General features: G+C 35.0%; 1 protein-coding gene across 8 annotated transcripts; it reads right to left on the bottom strand.

The window, feature by feature from the left end:
- Positions 1 to 4,637: 4,637 nt before the first annotated feature.
- Positions 4,638 to 15,748, bottom strand: LOC107815370 (beta-galactosidase 10). Of its 8 annotated transcripts, none has more exons than XM_016640939.2 (20): positions 15,075 to 15,748; positions 14,668 to 14,763; positions 14,448 to 14,560; positions 14,148 to 14,214; positions 13,944 to 14,036; positions 13,352 to 13,495; positions 12,744 to 12,832; positions 12,334 to 12,439; positions 12,100 to 12,187; positions 11,855 to 11,973; positions 11,075 to 11,239; positions 10,341 to 10,549; positions 9,693 to 9,802; positions 9,416 to 9,525; positions 8,570 to 8,677; positions 6,549 to 6,659; positions 6,228 to 6,439; positions 5,414 to 5,750; positions 5,072 to 5,203; positions 4,638 to 4,971 (listed from the first exon to the last, which is right to left on the bottom strand). In XM_016640939.2, the coding sequence occupies exons 1-19, from the start codon at positions 15,294 to 15,296 to the stop codon at positions 5,093 to 5,095; spliced, it is 2,610 nt and encodes an 869-aa protein (XP_016496425.2). In that variant the 5' UTR covers positions 15,297 to 15,748; the 3' UTR covers positions 4,638 to 4,971; positions 5,072 to 5,092. The 8 variants fall into 8 exon arrangements, with proteins under 8 accessions (XP_016496425.2, XP_075111871.1, XP_075111872.1 ...); XM_075255770.1 differs by having other exon boundaries at positions 9,416 to 9,521; positions 9,689 to 9,802; XM_075255771.1 differs by having other exon boundaries at positions 13,352 to 13,491; positions 13,940 to 14,036.
- Positions 15,749 to 18,404: the final 2,656 nt, after the last annotated feature.

Below are 18,404 nucleotides of genomic sequence, written 5' to 3' on the forward strand. Positions count from 1 at the left end.
ATCACAAAATTGCACATCAAAGAAAAATCATTTTATTTTTGAATTTTTTGGGAGTAATTCTCATATTGGGCAAAAATCACGTGCTTACAATTATCACTCCATCATGTCCAATACCAAGAAAAAATAAAAGTAATATTAAATGGACTGCATAAAGAGTTGAAATTGAGAAAAAATACCCCCACGATAATATATTTTTACATTGTATTTGAACTATTTTTTTACTAAAATAATTTTTTTTAATCAATTTTTCGTGTAATATTGAAAAATACCCAATTATAAACAACAACTAAGAAAATATTTAAGAATATAAATGTGTGAGAAAGAGAAAAAATGATTGGTAGGAGTCAATACCACTAATGATTCTACGAACATAAAGATCTAAAAGCGAAATGTCATATCGATCTTTTACTCTTTGAAAATAAAATTTATGGTGGATAAAATTATATTTAAGATTAAATATTCAAAATAAGAGATGAACTAATATTAAGATCTGAATCGGCATAGAATAAATTATTTTTTTATATTAAAACTAAATAATTAAATCTTTTAATTAATTATTTAGCAAGAGAATACTATTCAATTATTTTTTTAAATTCATCATATGAGTAAAATTCTTATTCAAGTTAAAAAAAATCTTAGGGTACCTAAATTTATTACATAAACTGACAAAATTAAAAACAGTTGAAAAAAAGGTAGTAAAATCATTACAGAATACAGCCAAAAATCTAGACCCGTGAATAAATTTTTTGAAGGAATAACAAAATGATCATTTTCAATGCCTAAACTAAAGAGTGTTAGAACACAAAGTAAAAAGGTTAGCATATTATTAAGAACCAAAATGTCATACAAGTGCTTGAGGAATCACAATCAAAGATAAATCCTAAACAAGAACAAGCTTTCAAGACTATATTATAAAGAGCCGACTCTGCTATAACAGGATTATTCTTTGTAGGTTCCTCCGGCGAATTAAAATAATATTTCTATGACATGCATTTATTATCATATCAAGAGGCATGTCACTGTTAGCAATAATAGCAAGTGGCGTACCAGCAACGATTTTATTGTAAGGCCACCCACTTTAGATTTGATATACCTCTTCAAACAACTTAATTAACCATCACAACTATATCAAAGCAGAGCAATAGTGCTAAATTTATAAGGAAAGCAAAATTAATAATATGGGATGAAACACTTATGGCTAAGTGTCAAACGATCGAAATAATTGACCGGAGTTCTAGAGATATGTTGGATATTAATGAACCGTTTAGTAGAAAACTAATGGTTTGGGATGTGATTTATGTCAAATACTACCAGTAGTTCCAAAATCGTCAAAAGTAGAGACTGTAAAAGCTAGCTTGTTAAAGTTGTACTTATGGCCTCAAATAAAAAATATTCAACTAATAAGAAATATAAAGTAATAATATATCAGTATTGAGTGTCTTCTTGCTTTGTGTCGAAAACGAAGAAGAGCATCAAATAAAAGATGATTTGGTTCTTCCTAAATACTTGATTGTCAATCCCAATGGTAATAGTAGTGCATTTAATAAGAAAAATATTTCTATCATTAGATTAAAATGCAATTTGTGCAAATCACGTGATAGAATTAAAAAGATATTTTAGCTAGCACAAATGAATATGTTGATCAACTAAACAAAATGTTGATTGCAAAATTTTATAGTAAAAACAAAATATTTTTCTGTTTTTGATTCAGCAGAAAATGATACCAATAATTACTACCAAGAAGAATATTTAAATACTTTAATACCAAATGGCCTTCTACCATACATGTTTGTTATCAAGTTTATTATTTCTTACGTATGTTAGTGTCATCGTGTATATAATAGACTACGTTAAAATTGATCTTCCATTATATATAAATTGATTTTGAAGAAAAATATGTTTGTCATATTACTGAAAAACTTAGAAACGTCGAATAGCTTATGTAATAGCACACATATGGTATATAGAAGTTTTGACAATAACGTCCTACGTGCAAAAATTATAATACTGGTCAATATGATTCTAAGTATATTCTTATCCCTGAATTCAACTTTCGTCTTCCGAAACTAAGGAATATCCTTTTAAATTTGTGTGAAAAATAATTTTTAGTATGTTTATGTTTTCCAAATATAATAAATAAAGTACAAGGACAAACATCCTAAATATTGGACTATATTTACCGCAATATATTTTCTTGCACGAACAACTATAAGTTGCACTTTCAAGAGAGATATCAAAATCGACAATAAGAGTTTTGGTTAAGGAAGAACAACCAAAGCATTAGGAGGAAACATACACACACAAAAAAAATATTGTCCACAAAGAATTATTCGTTAAGATATCATCACATTAAATACTTTTAAACTATAATACATAATTAACCAACAAACATAACAAAATTGATTATTTGTGTAAGTTTTGATAATGTCCTTTTATTTTAAATTCATGTATTATGCTAATGTAACAATAAGTTTCGCCATTTAGATGATTGTTGTATTATTATGCATAAAATTTCTCTCATTAATTAAATTTTATTATTCCTTCATATAAATAAATATTTAAATCATCATGTGTCATTATTAACGTACAACGCGTTCATAGATACTAGTATTTCATTAATCCCCAATGTAAACATTACAAGACACAGCCTTCGCAGACTCACTAAGCTAAAGCTGTCAGGCAACAAAAGCTCTAGATTTGAGTTGTTAAATTAAACACCAAAAGTTACTACTAGATTTGAGTTGTTAAATTATTTAGGCGCTGTTTGTTTCAGTTTTTGCAAAACCTGAGTTTGGAATAACTTAATTTTTATTTTTTCCAAAAAAATGGTTTGATGGTGCTTTTTCTTCTTTTTTTTTTTTGCACAAAGAAAATGTAATTTTAAAAAAAAATAAAAGTCTCCAAACTCAGTTTTTCAAATATTACAAAAAACTTAATTTCATGTTAAGAAAGACCTAGTCTAACTCAATCTCTAAAGTAAAGAAGTAAAAACTACATAAATTACAACACATACCATCAATAGCTTTTAAATTCCTACCCCCCCCCCCCCCCCCCCGAAAAAAATAAAAAATGGGAAACAACTTTAGCTACAGACTTCACAAGATTATTTAAATACTTCCTCAGTTGATGTAAAACTCAATGATACGCAGTGAGCATTGTCAGTGTATAAACTTCAAACAGACATTTATTTTAACAGCAAAGTAATTTTCTGGCCACTTAAACTTGTCGGGTTTTTTAAAGCCGATACATAAACTTTGGATTTTCTCATTTGAACACTCAAATTCGTTTTTTCCGTAACTAATAAACACATTTGACCATTGACCATGTCTATGTGGCGTTAGTCGGTCCTAATCAGTAGCCCGCGTGAGTAACACGACGCACTGGAGCGTGAAAACCCCCTTCCCAACGCCCAACAGTACAAAATGGCTTATGTTTAATTGTGTTCTTATTCATTCCTTCTAAAATACCCCCTTCCTCCATTTTTAGAATTAAGAGACAAAACTTCAGCTTCTTTCTCCCTGATATTATCCTCTTTTGCCTGATAATCCTCTAACTTAAGCTTCATCTCATTGCAAAGATCATTTGACGCTTCTAGATCAGTCTCCAGTTGGGAGATCCTCTCTTGGTGAATCTCCTTTTCTTCCAGGACTTTCTCACAAGTATTATTGTTTTCTTCCAATTTAACCTGCAAACCTTTAATTGTACTAACCATCACATCCACCACAGTTTTGAACTGTTCAGTAAGATGTCGACTGTGTCTAGCCGCCAATAGCAATTTCTCAGCGGTCTTTGCGGGCTCACTGCTAACTCAAAATAATCATTTCGCCTTGTTTTTTCGTGAGTTGTTGCTAATTAAGCACCAGTAACTCAAAATAATCATTTTGCCTTGTTCAATTTTGGGTCGGAGATGGCATTCGCCTTGTTCATTTCGCTGCAACTCTCCGGCGGCTCGAGTTGGTCGAAGATGGCATTCCAGCGGTCCAAATCGCCCAAGAGCAATGCCAATCGATTCCTGCCGCTGACGAGGTCATACCAATCGACCATTACAACAAATTAATTGTCACAACTTTAAAGAAAACAAATTTTGCGACAGTGCTGATCGGAAAATTTCTCCGGCAATCTACCTAGCTAGAAAAAAAAATAGAGAGAGGAGAAGACGAAGGACCTAGGAAGGGAGTGCTGATATGGAAGTAAAAGAAAGAGTTGCAGGTGGGGGGGGGGGGGGCGAGATGGGGGGAAGGGGAAGAGGAAGCTGGAAGGGTTTAAGTGTTTTCTTTTTTATTGTATTTATTTTTATTTTAAAAATATAAATATAGGTGACAATTTTTATTTAAAAATTACACATGTCATTAGTTGGGTGGGGTCTTAGTTTTGGATCGGTCAATTGCTGACTGGATGGACACGTCTGTGTATGTGTAATACACGCGCATAGGCTCAAGGGTCAAATGTGTTTATTAGTTAAGGGAATCATGAGTTCGAGTGTTCAAATGGGAAAACCCAAAATTTATGTATCGGCTTTAAAAAATCCGATAAGTTTAAGTGGCCAGGAAGCCATTTCGCCGGTCTAATATGATTGTCACATTCAATTTATCCAAAGCGTTAATTTGAGTTTTGACCACTTTTTTTCCACGACATTGTAGAAAATTATAGTGTGTGATTTAAATCTGAACTATAGATTTCAAAGACGACCTACTGCATCTACTAAATGTCCTTCATGCGAATGTTTTAATACAAATTCGGGAGCGTCGTAATAGTTTAAAAGGTAAATCTTAGAAGAAAAATGGACTAATACTGGAATCAACAATTCCCTAAAGAAAACACATAATTTCTTCTCACAGCTGGTTTTTGCACGTTGACTGAATAAAGATGAATACTTTTTTCAAATATAAATAGCCAAAGCCTATCTTCATCTTCTGAGAAAATAGAGGTATGGTGGTGCTTAACGAGACGTCAGTAACCATATCTTCAACTCTAAATCATAGACAAAAACAAGGAATGTTAGATTTTTCTGCTATGTAAGAAAGGTTTAAGGATGAGCATTTTCGTGGCAAAAAAATGGACTATAATATGCCTTTCATGTTGGCAAAGGCGCTCAGCTGCAATTTACTTCAACAGCAAGTTTCTTTACTGTACTTGGACACAGTTGCATGTTAAAGTTCCCACTGGACATTTCTAATGCACATTCATTTTGGTTCAGGCAAACCTGCAAAACATAAATAAAAACTGTGAGGTTATTACAGAAGAGAAAAATGAGTTGTCACATGCTAGTTCATGATAAGAGCTTAGAATCGCTCGTCAGCTTAAGCTATCACTCATGTTACTTTCTGGTATAGTTTATTGCTCAAGGTCTTTGTTCCTTTTGTTCAACCTAGAAAAGTCATGATTCACGTCAAGGGGTTTATCAGATATTTACCTTTTCGACCAGTGCTGCAGAATTTGGATCATGGCAGTCTCCTTGCACGTAGGAGCCACATGTGCCAGTAGGATTTCCAAAGCTGGCAAATTTGACAGCAGACATGTGAGTATTTGTGGGACACTTCAACCTTAGAGTTGCCCTGTTTTCATCATTCTTTATTTCACTTCCTTGCAGATATTCAACATCAAAGGATGGGTGGTCCTCTGAAAGATGACCACAAGCTCCAGAGACCTTTCGCCTTGAGAATCTAATTTGAGAAGGATCTCCACCTGTCTCCTCAAAGATCACCAAGATATTTCCTGATGGCTTGAACCAAGATCGTGGCACATGATACCTAATTGACAAACGAAATCTGAGAATTTCTACTTAGAAAACATGGATGTACTTAAAAAGAGCAAAAACCAATGAACATTAAGGCATGCAAATTGATGGTTTACTACTTCGAACACTACTGGTTCTATCCAAGAGGTGCGGATCCAGGATTTAATGCTTATGGGTTCCTGCAACGATCTCGAGAAAATTTTCAATAGTAACTGGGTTCACATTCAAACTTATAGATATTTAGTAAATTTTTCGAACACATTTACACTGTTTGGACAAAATCTACTGGGTTCACGTGAACCCGTAGGTCAAGAGGTGGATCCGCTCCTGATTCTATCGACGGATGGAAACAAAGAAGTGCTCTTTTAGCAACTAAATAGGAGTTTTAAACTTTTTAGGAATTCATGCAAAAAGCATTATCGACAGAGTTCAAGATAATTAAAGTAACACTCATGCTACTCATACTGTTCAGGCATGCATCTGGTCTTACCATCTCTGTGTAGGTTCTCCACAGCCAGTGTCACATTTATCAGGGTTAAATTTGCCTCTGTAGTCACATTGAGTAATACACTTCTCAAGTTTAGAACTTTTCCTCGGCCAATATCTGCCAATTTCTTGTCCATTCAACCAAGCCAGTCCTTTTCCCATATGAATCATATCAAGTGCAACAGGTTCGTCACCAGGAGGCGCATCTACTACTGCCTGGAATATAGCAGAAAAGTACCAGCTGTGATGAGAAAGTTGGAAGGGGCACAACAACTTCAGAAGCAACTAGATATAGGTTCAACGTAACACATTATTTCCTTCTTACCTTATACCATGTGAGGGGCTGCTGCTTTGGTGGCTCTGAAGTCAGAGCCCAGATTTTATTGTTCAAGCCACCTGACTCGTGTATCCTCAAATATTCTCCGTGCAATCCAACCTAAAAGTATATTATAACTGTTTAAATGAGCAATCAAGGTTCCCAATATTCCAAACAAAATATATTGTAGTAAATGAAGCCTGGGAACAACACGTATTGGTTTCGCGGTACTGAGCTGCACATGAGCAACACCAAGATATATTAAATGTGAATCACAATATGGAGAGAAGTTTGAGTTGAGGCAATGAAACGTCACATGGATCATGGACTGATAAGTAGTTGAGATACTTCAAGAGAAGATCTCTAGATAAGAACAATTATTGATAAGACATAAACAGAACTTGATATCAAGCCTTTTTTTTTGTACTAACTTGATATCAAACCATTGCAGACCCAATTGAGCTTGTCCAATTGATACTCAGTAAGTATTAACTGCATTACACAAGAGATATATTCCATCTTTCCCAAATTTTCATCACCTGCTTCTCATTTTACTTCAATATTTGTTGGGCTCCTTTCTCTTGATGGCAAAAGTTTCTTTCTTCATTTATTCAAATTATATGGCATAATACAAAGTCATATTACTTTTTCCCAGGTGATCTTTATTAACAGATGAGTCCTTGTTTTACAGCTCCAAAACAGTAATCTACTGAAAAAAAAATATTTATGCAGTAATCAAACAGGGTTAACTAAGGTCCTGTAAAGGGACTTCTGGATTTGTTATTTATTATGAGAAATACTTGAAAGTAGTAATCAGGAATGAATGTGTTATATTTCAAAATCGCCATTTCCTTCAATTAAGGCTATAAATCCATAGGTCCGTGTAAAACTTAGCTACCATATCATTTTTCATTTATTAGTATAGTGAATTCCCCAGGACACTATTGAGTTGTTGATTTGCAAGTTTTAGAATGAAGACATAATATGTTAACTAGAAATCGGAAAAACACAGAAACAATCAAAGAATCATCACTAAGACTAACAACACATGGGCCTTGTACAAATTAGAAGAAATCACACGCTTAAGGCCAGCGGCGGTGCTAGAATTTCAACTTTATGGGTTCTAAAGTTTAAAACAACACCTTCAAGTGGGGATCTAAATTCAATATTTTTATATATTTAATGAACTATTTAACGCAAATATACTGTTTGAGCAAAAGTTACTGGGTTCGGCCGAACCCGAATACAGGCTTCTACCTCTGCCCTTGCTTAAGGCCCCTGTAACTGAAGATTCACGTAGTCGCAGTGCGGAACTGACCTATTAACCATTTGAGTAGAAAGGAAACAAATGGTTCCTCTATACAGACAATGTGGGACAACCTCTCCAGAATTATTGCAAAACCAATGGACTTCAGACTTCTAGTCTAGCCATATATCAGGTCTCATCTCACTAAAAAACCTACCCTAAATTGTTGATAGGTAAGACCTAAGCATCGTGAAAAAAGATTTCTGCATATGTATCCATTATGAGATAAGGCTACATTAGTACAATGTCCTACAATCAAAGGTTTGACATTCTCATCACGCTCCATTACCAATAGAAGAGTCTAAGGTATGAGAAGATGGTGTTGGCTCCATTTATGACCATAATTGTTTGTTGAGGAGTGAGGTATTATAGTTGTAGAAAACCTCTTTGCTTACATTTTTCATTTGTTTCTTTTGTGCAGTGTTGCTGCCTTTAGGTTCATGCTATTAATACACAAAAGGAATACTACTACCGTGTCCTTTCTGCCAAACGCATTGCATGATCCTCATCCCACCCTCTCAAAAGACAAAACAGGTAATAGCACAAGCAACCATTTTGACAATGTCAATGCCCTGCCATGATTAATAGTGGCTTTCCCAAATACTGGAAGAGGGTGCATAATATTTTCAACTCTGTGCAGACCTTAAAAGGAGGAATACATGCTTCCTAGATTGACAATGATGGAAGCTGGAGTGCAAACTTAACTGAAGGGAAAAGGCAATACCTTATAGGTCCAAGTACTTGCAGACAAGTCCACAGTCCCACTCTTGAACCCTTCAACTTTGACACTTGTTGGACCAGCTCCAATCCATTCATAAAAAGACCCAGCAGTCTTCAAAGAAAAAAACCAAGTTACTAGGATTCTCAGACTAAGGAAAAACATTTAGAATAAATAAGAGTTATGCAATATTTGAAGTCCCCAGACCCCACTAGTGGGATTTTACTGGGTGTGTTGTTGTTGCAATATTTGAAGTGTATTGGTCTCTTTCAACAGCCCAATAACTGCAGCAAGATTACTATATGAGCGTTTGCAGAGTTCCAAAACGCACAAGTTATCATAACTCTTTTTTTGCAGAGAATTGCTGAACATTATCCATCATTATAGATAAAAATAAGTTCTTTCACAGTCTTTTATTTGGAAGAGTAAGGATGTTTCACTCCTCACCAAAGAAAATGTAGGAATTGTCTGATCTTGGCATAATGAATTCATGTTACGAATCATAACCCTAAGAATTGAAGCTATTATAACCATATATTCCTTGGAAATTGATTAAAAAGAAAAAATAAGAAAACATGCAAGCAAGACATTCAAATGGAGGCAATAAGTTGACATTGTATCATAATTTTATTGAAAGACTCTGCTAGAAATCTCATGTATAACATAGATGTAAGAAACTGATGGCCAAAAATAATCTATTTGATGTTTTTCTTTTTTACAAAAGCTGGAAAACCTAAAAAATTACACTTGTTCAATAAAATGATCACTCCCAATTATAATGCAACTTGGGCTCCCAGGGGATGCATCCAGTCACCACATTATGCAAAGATGAATGTAGTTGTAGCCACTTACTTGTAGGCCCACAGTCATGCTTAATAAGGCAATGTCATTCTTCCCTGCCTTGAGAACAATAGGAGTTCCAAACTTGAAATGTGGCACTGTGCCATTTCCAGATACACTGGCTAAAGAGCAATACGCACAAATGAACAAATTTGCTTAAGGTTCACATGCACTTTATACAAAAAGGAATATATTATTTCTAGACAAAAGAAATTTATATACAAAGGGGTTTCCTTTTTTCTTTTGGTGTAATTTCCCCAACGTGCAAGTAGGCATATAGCATACAGACCTTGAAGAACATGATTGATGAAGACATGCATAGCATGACCCTTTGATTCAACAAAAAGCATTGCACTGCTTTTGTTTTGTAGGAACTCCTCCTCCTCATTAACAAATATACTGCCAATAATAAAGAAAAAAAATAATGAGTGTATGTTTATAGAAACGTTTTCAAAATGCAATGTTACAATTTCTCAACTTTTGTCAGATAGAAAGCAAACAAGCGTTTTTCTCCTCCCATGAAAGTTCCTTACCACCTTCTATCCCATTAGTGTTAAGAAAACTGAATGCACCCAATGCTTACCCAAAATTGGCAGACCAATAAGTGACTTCTTAAACTAGTTCGAGGATAAATATTCCAAAATACATAAATAATTGGTTAATCACTCAGCAAAAGGTTAACAAAAATAGTATGTTTCGGACATTCAGTTAAATTTCTTTCCTTCAAGAATTTATGACATGATAGATTGAGCAATTATTATTGATTTCATGTTTCGGAAATTATTATTGATTTCATGTTTCGGAAACCAATGAGAGGGAGGAAAATGGCATCCATCCACTCATATAGCTGTAGTACATCCATGTAGAGGAAGTATTTTCATATTGGTTAAATGCATGTGTTTAGGTAAAATGTTATCAACCTCAGAGTGAGACCAACCTTATTGTGTACCAGAGGTAGTCCGTAGTGTCTTTTGTGGTGTTAATGTGATCTACAAAGCCGTTTTTAGTGAAATCAGCAACTCCCCATACTCCAGCTGTTTCCTTGAAGACCTCCCATTGAAGAGCTTTGATGTCTCTCTTTGGTGATCTTACAGTGGGATGCAAATCTAGGGGTTCCATATTGACTATAGAGGTTTGACATCCAACCTGCAAACAGGAGGAATTGCACAAGGTATGATTGTATTATGAACAAGTAAATGCATTCTGAAATGTGATTTATCTTAAAACTAATATATAATAACTTTGAATTTTCATCTGGATTCACTGGGTTGTAACATCTTATTAGAAAAGCCTCTATATTCATTTGTTTTATTTTGACCCAGCACAATGATTTAAATGTGGAATGTGTTCCCTTTCATGAACAATATAACCTTGATAGCAAAGGTCTCTTCTTCCAGAAGTAATTCACCAGCAAGTTTTTCTTTTGCAGCGACTGTAGAAGAGGCCTTAGAACCACTATGAAATGAGAATTATCTGTGTCAGTAACCTCTCCTCCAAGGTCATTTATCTATTCTTTAGTTCCATGCCAATAGCTTGTTAAAGGTGTGTTGACAATTGAAGCTTTGTTACATTAACTACGAAGCTAAAATAATGACTTTTTCAATATTTCAGAGACAAATAATTACAATCATTACATTTTTTAGCTGATATTTGTTAAAACAGACACTATACCTTTGCTGTGTTGAATACTACATTTTTGCAGTCCGGCAAAATGCTAACAGACCATGCTGGCAGTTGGTATGATATATTCCGGAACTGTACCACCTTGTCATCTTTATCATCCATATTGGAGAGAAAGGCAACACAAGCTCCTGAAGCATCTTCATAAACATCAGCCTGAAGAACCAACGAACAAAAGAACAGATTCAGATAGAGTGCAAAATAGCTAGTCTTATCATAGAAAAAACAATTATAACCCACTGCCACTAGTATCATGGTCCTTAGTTCAAAAAACAAGAAGAAGAGGACTTAGTCTAGTCAGCTAAGTCGGAGGAAAAGGCATTCCAAGTCAATATGGGAATGAAAATGCTAGTTTAGGTTCAGATGGTTTGGCCGCCTATTCAAATCCAGAACAATAGGTGTATCATATATTATTTTGGAATACTTCATTAAAAAAAGAGCATGTATCATGTCCCTGAAGCATTTTGAAGCCAGAATTTTTAAGTGGTTTTCTATCACTTAGAATCTGATGAACATAGTTCAGCAGTATTATTAGAAGCTATCAGCTCAGAATTTAGGGCGTGAAGCACGTATGAAGACTTTATGAAGTAACAATTCCACCAATTCTTGTAGCTTGTAGAAGGCAGTGCGCATTTACTTCAGGTTCTACTTATAGAAAAACATATGCAGAACAGAAATAGAATTAAATGAAGGCGCAAATGAAAATAAAACTCGGAACTACTCAATACTCTGAAGCTTGTGGAGTACCATCAGAAATGGAAGAGAAGTTACCTCTTGTAGAGGACCTAGTGAAAGAAGAGTCGGATCATTGTTCAACAGAGCATGCTCACACAACTTTATGACTTTATGAAGTTCTTTAAGGTGACCCCATTTTGGAAATCTTGCTAGACCTGGAAGCCATATTACACAAGATTGGTACTATGTTTCAATTAAACACGTTAGAACTTGTGTATACAAAGCTATTTATTTAATATAGACAAATTTATTCCTTTAGCAACAGAGAGAGATAGGCTGACCATATTCGTCAATTGGTGCATCATAGTCGTAGCTTGTGGTAATGAAAGGGCCACCTGCCGTCCGGCCAAAGTTTGTCCCACCATGGTACTATGAAGAAAATAGCTTAATGTGAAAATGCATGATATGGAAAATCCCTCAACAAAATATTGTAGCCAATTGTAGAAGCTATATCAAACTAAAGAAGAACCGATTTACTTAAAAGCTAATATCGGGTTACAAAATAGTAAGAATACCATGTAATAATTCATCACACTTCCTCCTTTTTGGAAAAAACGAGCAACAGAATAAGCAACATCCTCTGGAGGCCTGTGAGGATCTCTGGCCCCAAATGTTTTGAACCTGAAAATTTTATGTTCAGTTTGATATTACACCTTCAGAATTGACAACTTCATCACTGCCTCTCTAATAGGCCAGAATTCACCACAACATGCCTTTTTCTACTCATAAATTGATATTTTGAAATGCACATCTTCTGAATGGAATGAAAGAGACGGTAATCTCAACAGAAAAGCTGAGGAAAGATTTCATGCCACAATACTGTCAAATGTAAATATACATTCTACTAAAGAAATGAAATAAATCCATGAGTATGGAAGTTAGCTTTTATACACAAAACAGAGAAATAGAGAACGTGAACTCATACCATCCTGGCCAGTTTTCTGTCCAAATTTTGGGCTTGTTTGGAGAGATTGGTTTAAATTGGTCACAGTAAAATGAATTGCATGTGTCAATCTGCAAAGGATAAATAAGTATTTACAAGCTGATTTGAAACGAAATTCCCAAGCAACATGCTAGGAAATCGAATTTACTTATGGCTAAGCTGCTTAAACAATAACGATTCAGGCTTCTCCAAAGGTAGGAGAGCAAGTGTTTAATTGATAGAAAAACTTAAAGCCATAAAGTTATCTTATTTGATACATTTACTTTTCCTGCCTCCAAATCCTCCCACCACAACTTTGTTTTCTTGGAGTGTGTGGATGCATAAGACCAGAATCAAAGAAACCTCAATTTCACAGAAGATTACAAGAGTGCACCAACCAAAGTGAATTTGACAAGAAAAACTATTCACCCTGTCAATTATAAAGCATTCATCTAGACACGTTAAATCTACAATTAGCTGGATAAAAGCTTCTTTGGACTTTGTTACACAGATGCATATGGGCTTGGAGCATCAAACTTATTCGGTAAAACTGACATCTTAGCTGAGAAGAGTAAAAAGGACCATTCCAGAGCATGGAAACAAATACTCACCACAGGATCAGGAGCATCATACTGCTGGCACATTATCCAAGGTACACCAGTATCTTGAGAAAGAGCCATTCTAGCAGCCCATAAGGCATACCTTTTTCCTCCTTCTCCATATGCTGTTTCATAGTTGCCATACTCATTTTCTACCTGCAACAAAAGATTCTGAGATGGTCAACGAGATGTAGTGACAAAAGGAAGGTCAACAAGCATAATCTCATCAAAAAGCCCAAAGCTAGTTGCAAAAGATTAGTCCTGCAATTGCACATCTTTTCTGAAGGTTCTACTAGCAAGTTAGTACAAGATAAGTATAAGGCTTAATGGGTAAGTGGATCTGCAGTTCGTATATCTTTATTATTTTTCCAAATAATTCTCTTGAGGAATGTCAGAGAAATAAATTAATATAGAAGTTGGGTAAAATCGTTTTGGAAGCAAAGCAGATTAGAAGATGAACCAACAAATTATTTTGATGATTCTAGAAGAAACAAAGCTACATATTCAAATACAAGGATCAAAACTTAAGTTAGGATGTAGTTAGAAGCAAAACTGAAGATGAGAAGGGTTTTTGCGCAAGATGATTTTCAGACTTCTAACTTGCCTGTGCCAAGATGATAGGACCTCCTTGAGATGCAAAAAGCCTCTCTTGCTTCATTAAGTTCACAATATATGTCATGAATTTCTGCATGTAATGCTGAAATACCAAGCAGCAGATTGGTCAAAAGGAATCCTTTTATGACAATAATTCAAAATTGGTTTAACAGCTAGAGTCGACATTCATGAGATGGTTTTGTTATAGGCTAACCTTGAAAGGTTCGCTATCAGTTCGAAAGGTGGTACCAGGAACATAATGCAGCCACACAGGAAGTCCACTGCATGATTTAATTCTGTTAGGATTCTGCTGAGCACTTTAATACTTCACGGAGATGTAATTAAAACTATGCAAACAAGGCTTCCAAAATTTCACAAAAATATGATATACATTGTCAAGAAAGTCCACTGTTTACTTTCTCCCATGAAGCTCTGCAGACGAGGTGCTTGGTACAAAAATAAATTTAAATTTAGTGGTACATATAAATGTGTCAAAACATGAACGAGAACATACCCATAGTTCCATTCTGCTGCAACAAATGGTCCAATCCGAAGAATCATATGCATTCCAGCCTGCTGAACGATCTTGCAAAATTTGACTAGATCATACCTTCCTCCAAAGTAATACTAAAATTCGCAAGAAAGAACAAATATCAGTTCTATACTCTCTCAAAATAACTTCAGATTTTGATAATTCACTAAGAAACCATTAATTTTAACTGAATCTGTCTTACATTGTCCGGAGAAAGTTCATGACCATTCCAAAAAACATATGTTTCTATAACATCCACCCCTCCTTCCTTTGCCAATTGAACCAGACCAGGCCACATCTGTTAAATTTGCCATAGAACATAGAAAATCAGAACCATGGGAATAACTACTTTGCATTAACCAGATGAATAATTATCAGAAGAATTTAAGTTATATACACTGACTGTGTAATAATTTTTTACACCATCAGTGTAATTAACAGGTTAATTACGAATCAACGGTATTAAATAAAGCTACGTGCAATTACTCTATGACTTGATTTTTTACATTGTAACTTAAACTCTTAGTAGAACTAGTGCAATAGAAAAAGAGCATAAATTTCTGCACTAATACTATGGTAGTAGAATAGTATGGTTATTGTGGGACTCACAGCAGGTACACTGCGAGGGTAGTGAATGGAAGCAGAGATGAGCAACTTCCTCTGGCCATTAATGATCAATGAGCGTCGATCGTAAGTTACAATATTACCATTAATAGTAATATTAGCAGCATCTACAGCTGCTAACAACGATGACATTGCTGTTATACATATTGCCGTCGACACGAGGAAAACGAACAGGAAGCTAGATGAGAAATGACTCATCGTCTTCATTACTCCGGCGACTAGGCCACTGCCGGAAATCTAGCTGAGCTATTAGCTAGTTCTATCAGTATTCAGCAACCGGAGAGGCTTGGCATTTACTAGTAATATACCGGTGTCCGTACACCGGAGCAATCGCCGGAATAAAGAAAATGGAAGATGCGGCTGAAAGAAGCAGAAATCACGTTTAAATAGGCGTGCGCAACTATGTTTGAATAGATTTTGTGGAACTGTGCATTTAACTTTCCCAACTGCAAGTCTGCAACCTTAGGATATCTTTTTTAAATAGTGCGCACAACCTCATGTGCGTAGTGTACAACATCCTTTGTAATTGTCAAAAACAACATTAACCGTCTTTTCGGCCAAATCCCGTAAAGAAAGCTCTTACAATTCTTGCTGTCCTAAAAGGTACCATTACTAACTACTCTTGTGTAAATCTCTCAATCTTTGTCGATAACTACTTCTTTCATCTCATTTTGTAAGTCACTACATATTCTTATTAGTTTATTTTTTAAAAAAATATTTTTACATTTAATAATAATTTAATTTTATACTTAATATTTAACCTTTAGTGACATATTTTTATAACCAAAAAATTTAGTAATAATATATTTAAGATTAGAAGGTTCAAAAATATATTTTTCTTAAATTTCATTGTCACAAAAACAGTTGAAATGGATGAAATAGCTAGTATAATAGCTAAAAGTAGTCTTCTATTTTCTTGCTCGTAGAGTTATATTTCTACCTATAATTTCTTTCGCTCCAGTTATTTTATTATATTGTTAATGCTTGTTGTTATTGTTTCTTTTTATTTGTCCTTGAGCTGGGGGTCTTCGGGTAGGGATAAGATATGGATACACGCTATTATTTTCAAACCTCACTTATGAGATTATAGTGAGTATGTTATTGTTTGTAATAGCTAAAAGTAAAACCGCTACAATTTTTTCTGTATATCCTTTTCTTTTCTTTTCTTTTATATCCTCTTCTTGGCATTTCATAGATATCACGCGTATATAGAGTTATAATACTGGCTATCAAACTTTATCTATTAGTTCTTCAAATAATTTGTCTAATTTCGCACTCATAGTTAACAGAGTAAAATTAATCCAATATTAGATAGAAGAATTAACCCGATCACTCAATCACTTAAATTAAAAATAATTGGCAAATGTATAATATATGTATAATTTATGTTTAATATGTGTATAATCATATATAATCAATATATAATCTAGCGAGTTTTAAGTATCTCGGATCTATTATTCAGTGTAATGGGGAGATTGACGAAGATGTCGTGCATCGCATTGGAGCAGGATAAATGAAGGGGAGGCTCGCTTCCGGTGTTTTGTGTGATAGGAATGTGCCGCTAAGACTTAAGAGTAAATTTTATCGAGTGGTGGTTCGATCGGTTATGCTGTATGGGGCCGAGTGTTGGCCAGTCAAGAACTCCCACATGCAGAAGATGAGAGTAGCAAAGATGAGGATGTTGAGATGGATGTGTGAGTGTACCAGGAGATATAGGATTAAGAATGAAGCTATCCGGGACAGAGTGGGAGTAGCCTCCGACATGACCCTTGATAGGAGGGTGTGGAGGTCGAGGATTAAGGTAGAAGGTTAGTAGGTAGTTTATAGTTGTTCACCGATAGTCTTAGTAGCATGCATGTCCCTCCATATTCTTAGATTTTTATTATGTTATGTGGTTTTGTTCGCCTCAGGTATTGTATTCTATGTTGCTATTATTTGGTACTATTTATCCTTTATCTCTCCCTCTTTCTTTTCTCTTCCATTTTTCTTCCTTCCTTGCTTTCCTCTTCTTCTTGCCCTTCCTGAACCGAGGGTTTATTGGAAACAACCTCTCTACCTGCATTAGGTAGGGGTAAGGTCTGCGTAGAAACTACCCTCCCCAGACCCCACTTGTTGGGATCAAACATGATTTGTTATTGTTGTTGTATAATCATATATAATCAATGTATAATCTATGTATATGGCTAGAAAAAATAAATGACGAATATGAATGGCTACTTATATAAAGATCTAATACTCCAAAATTTAACTTATAAAGTAAGAATTATTTAAATATAAAGAGATCATAACTCATACACTCAAACAATGCGAAACACTTAACAGATTGCATAAAAACAATTCTCAAATTAGACGTTACTTAAAGCTACAATTTTAAGAATTCCGAGCATCACACAATTTAAAAAGAATGAACAAGAAATATAAACTTTCATATCCACGTTCATACTTTCAAGTTCAAAAATGGTTTTAGTTTTTAAAAGGAAAATCTTGCCACAAGAGTTTTAACAAGACATTATGTCACGACCCTAGTTCACCAACCGTGAACATGTCATGACGACACCTAATCTCCATGACCAGGTAAGCCTAACACTTGCGGAAACATAATAATTGCGGAAAAATAGAATACCATATTTAATTATCTAAAAAAGGAAATTGTACCGAATGCCGCTCGGCATATACAACTCAATATCCCAAGACTAAAACAATCCCAAAACCCGAAAACTCACGGGAAAACACAGGCTACAAAAATGTATAGTGAGGCTCCAAACTCCAGAATATCTAACAAACGGAAGGAAAAGAGAACTAAATACTAAAGATAGAATAAAGAGGGAGACTCGTTGGTCTGCGGACGCAGCAGATCTACCTCGAAGTCTCCGTAGTCCTCCTGCCTCACTGATAGTGCGCCTGAGTAGAGGTACCTGGATCTGCACATGAAAAACATGCGCAGAAGAGGCGTGAGTACACCACAACGGTACTCAGTAAGTGCCAAGCCTAACCTCGGTTGGGTAGTGACGAGGAAGGTCAGGGCCCTACTGAGGTTATATAAAATGTAAAGATGGAAGGATAAGATAAGCAGTGCAATTGAGAACCTACCGTAAGAATCTATGCAGGATAATAAGAGTACAATAATAGAGACAATGAGGAAAGCAAACCATAAGGAAAGTAACCGGGGATCTCTAAGTATCCCGAGGATCTCTTAGTATCCTCGACATGTACTAGGGATCTCTTGGTATCCCGAGGATCTCTCGGTATCCTCAATATAAGCCAGGGATCTCTTGGTATCCTCAATATGTACTAGGGATCTCTTGGTATCCCGAG

The sequence above is a fragment of the Nicotiana tabacum genome, chromosome 6, assembly GCF_000715075.1.
Source record: "Nicotiana tabacum cultivar K326 chromosome 6, ASM71507v2, whole genome shotgun sequence".
NCBI lineage: Eukaryota > Viridiplantae > Streptophyta > Magnoliopsida > Solanales > Solanaceae > Nicotiana > Nicotiana tabacum.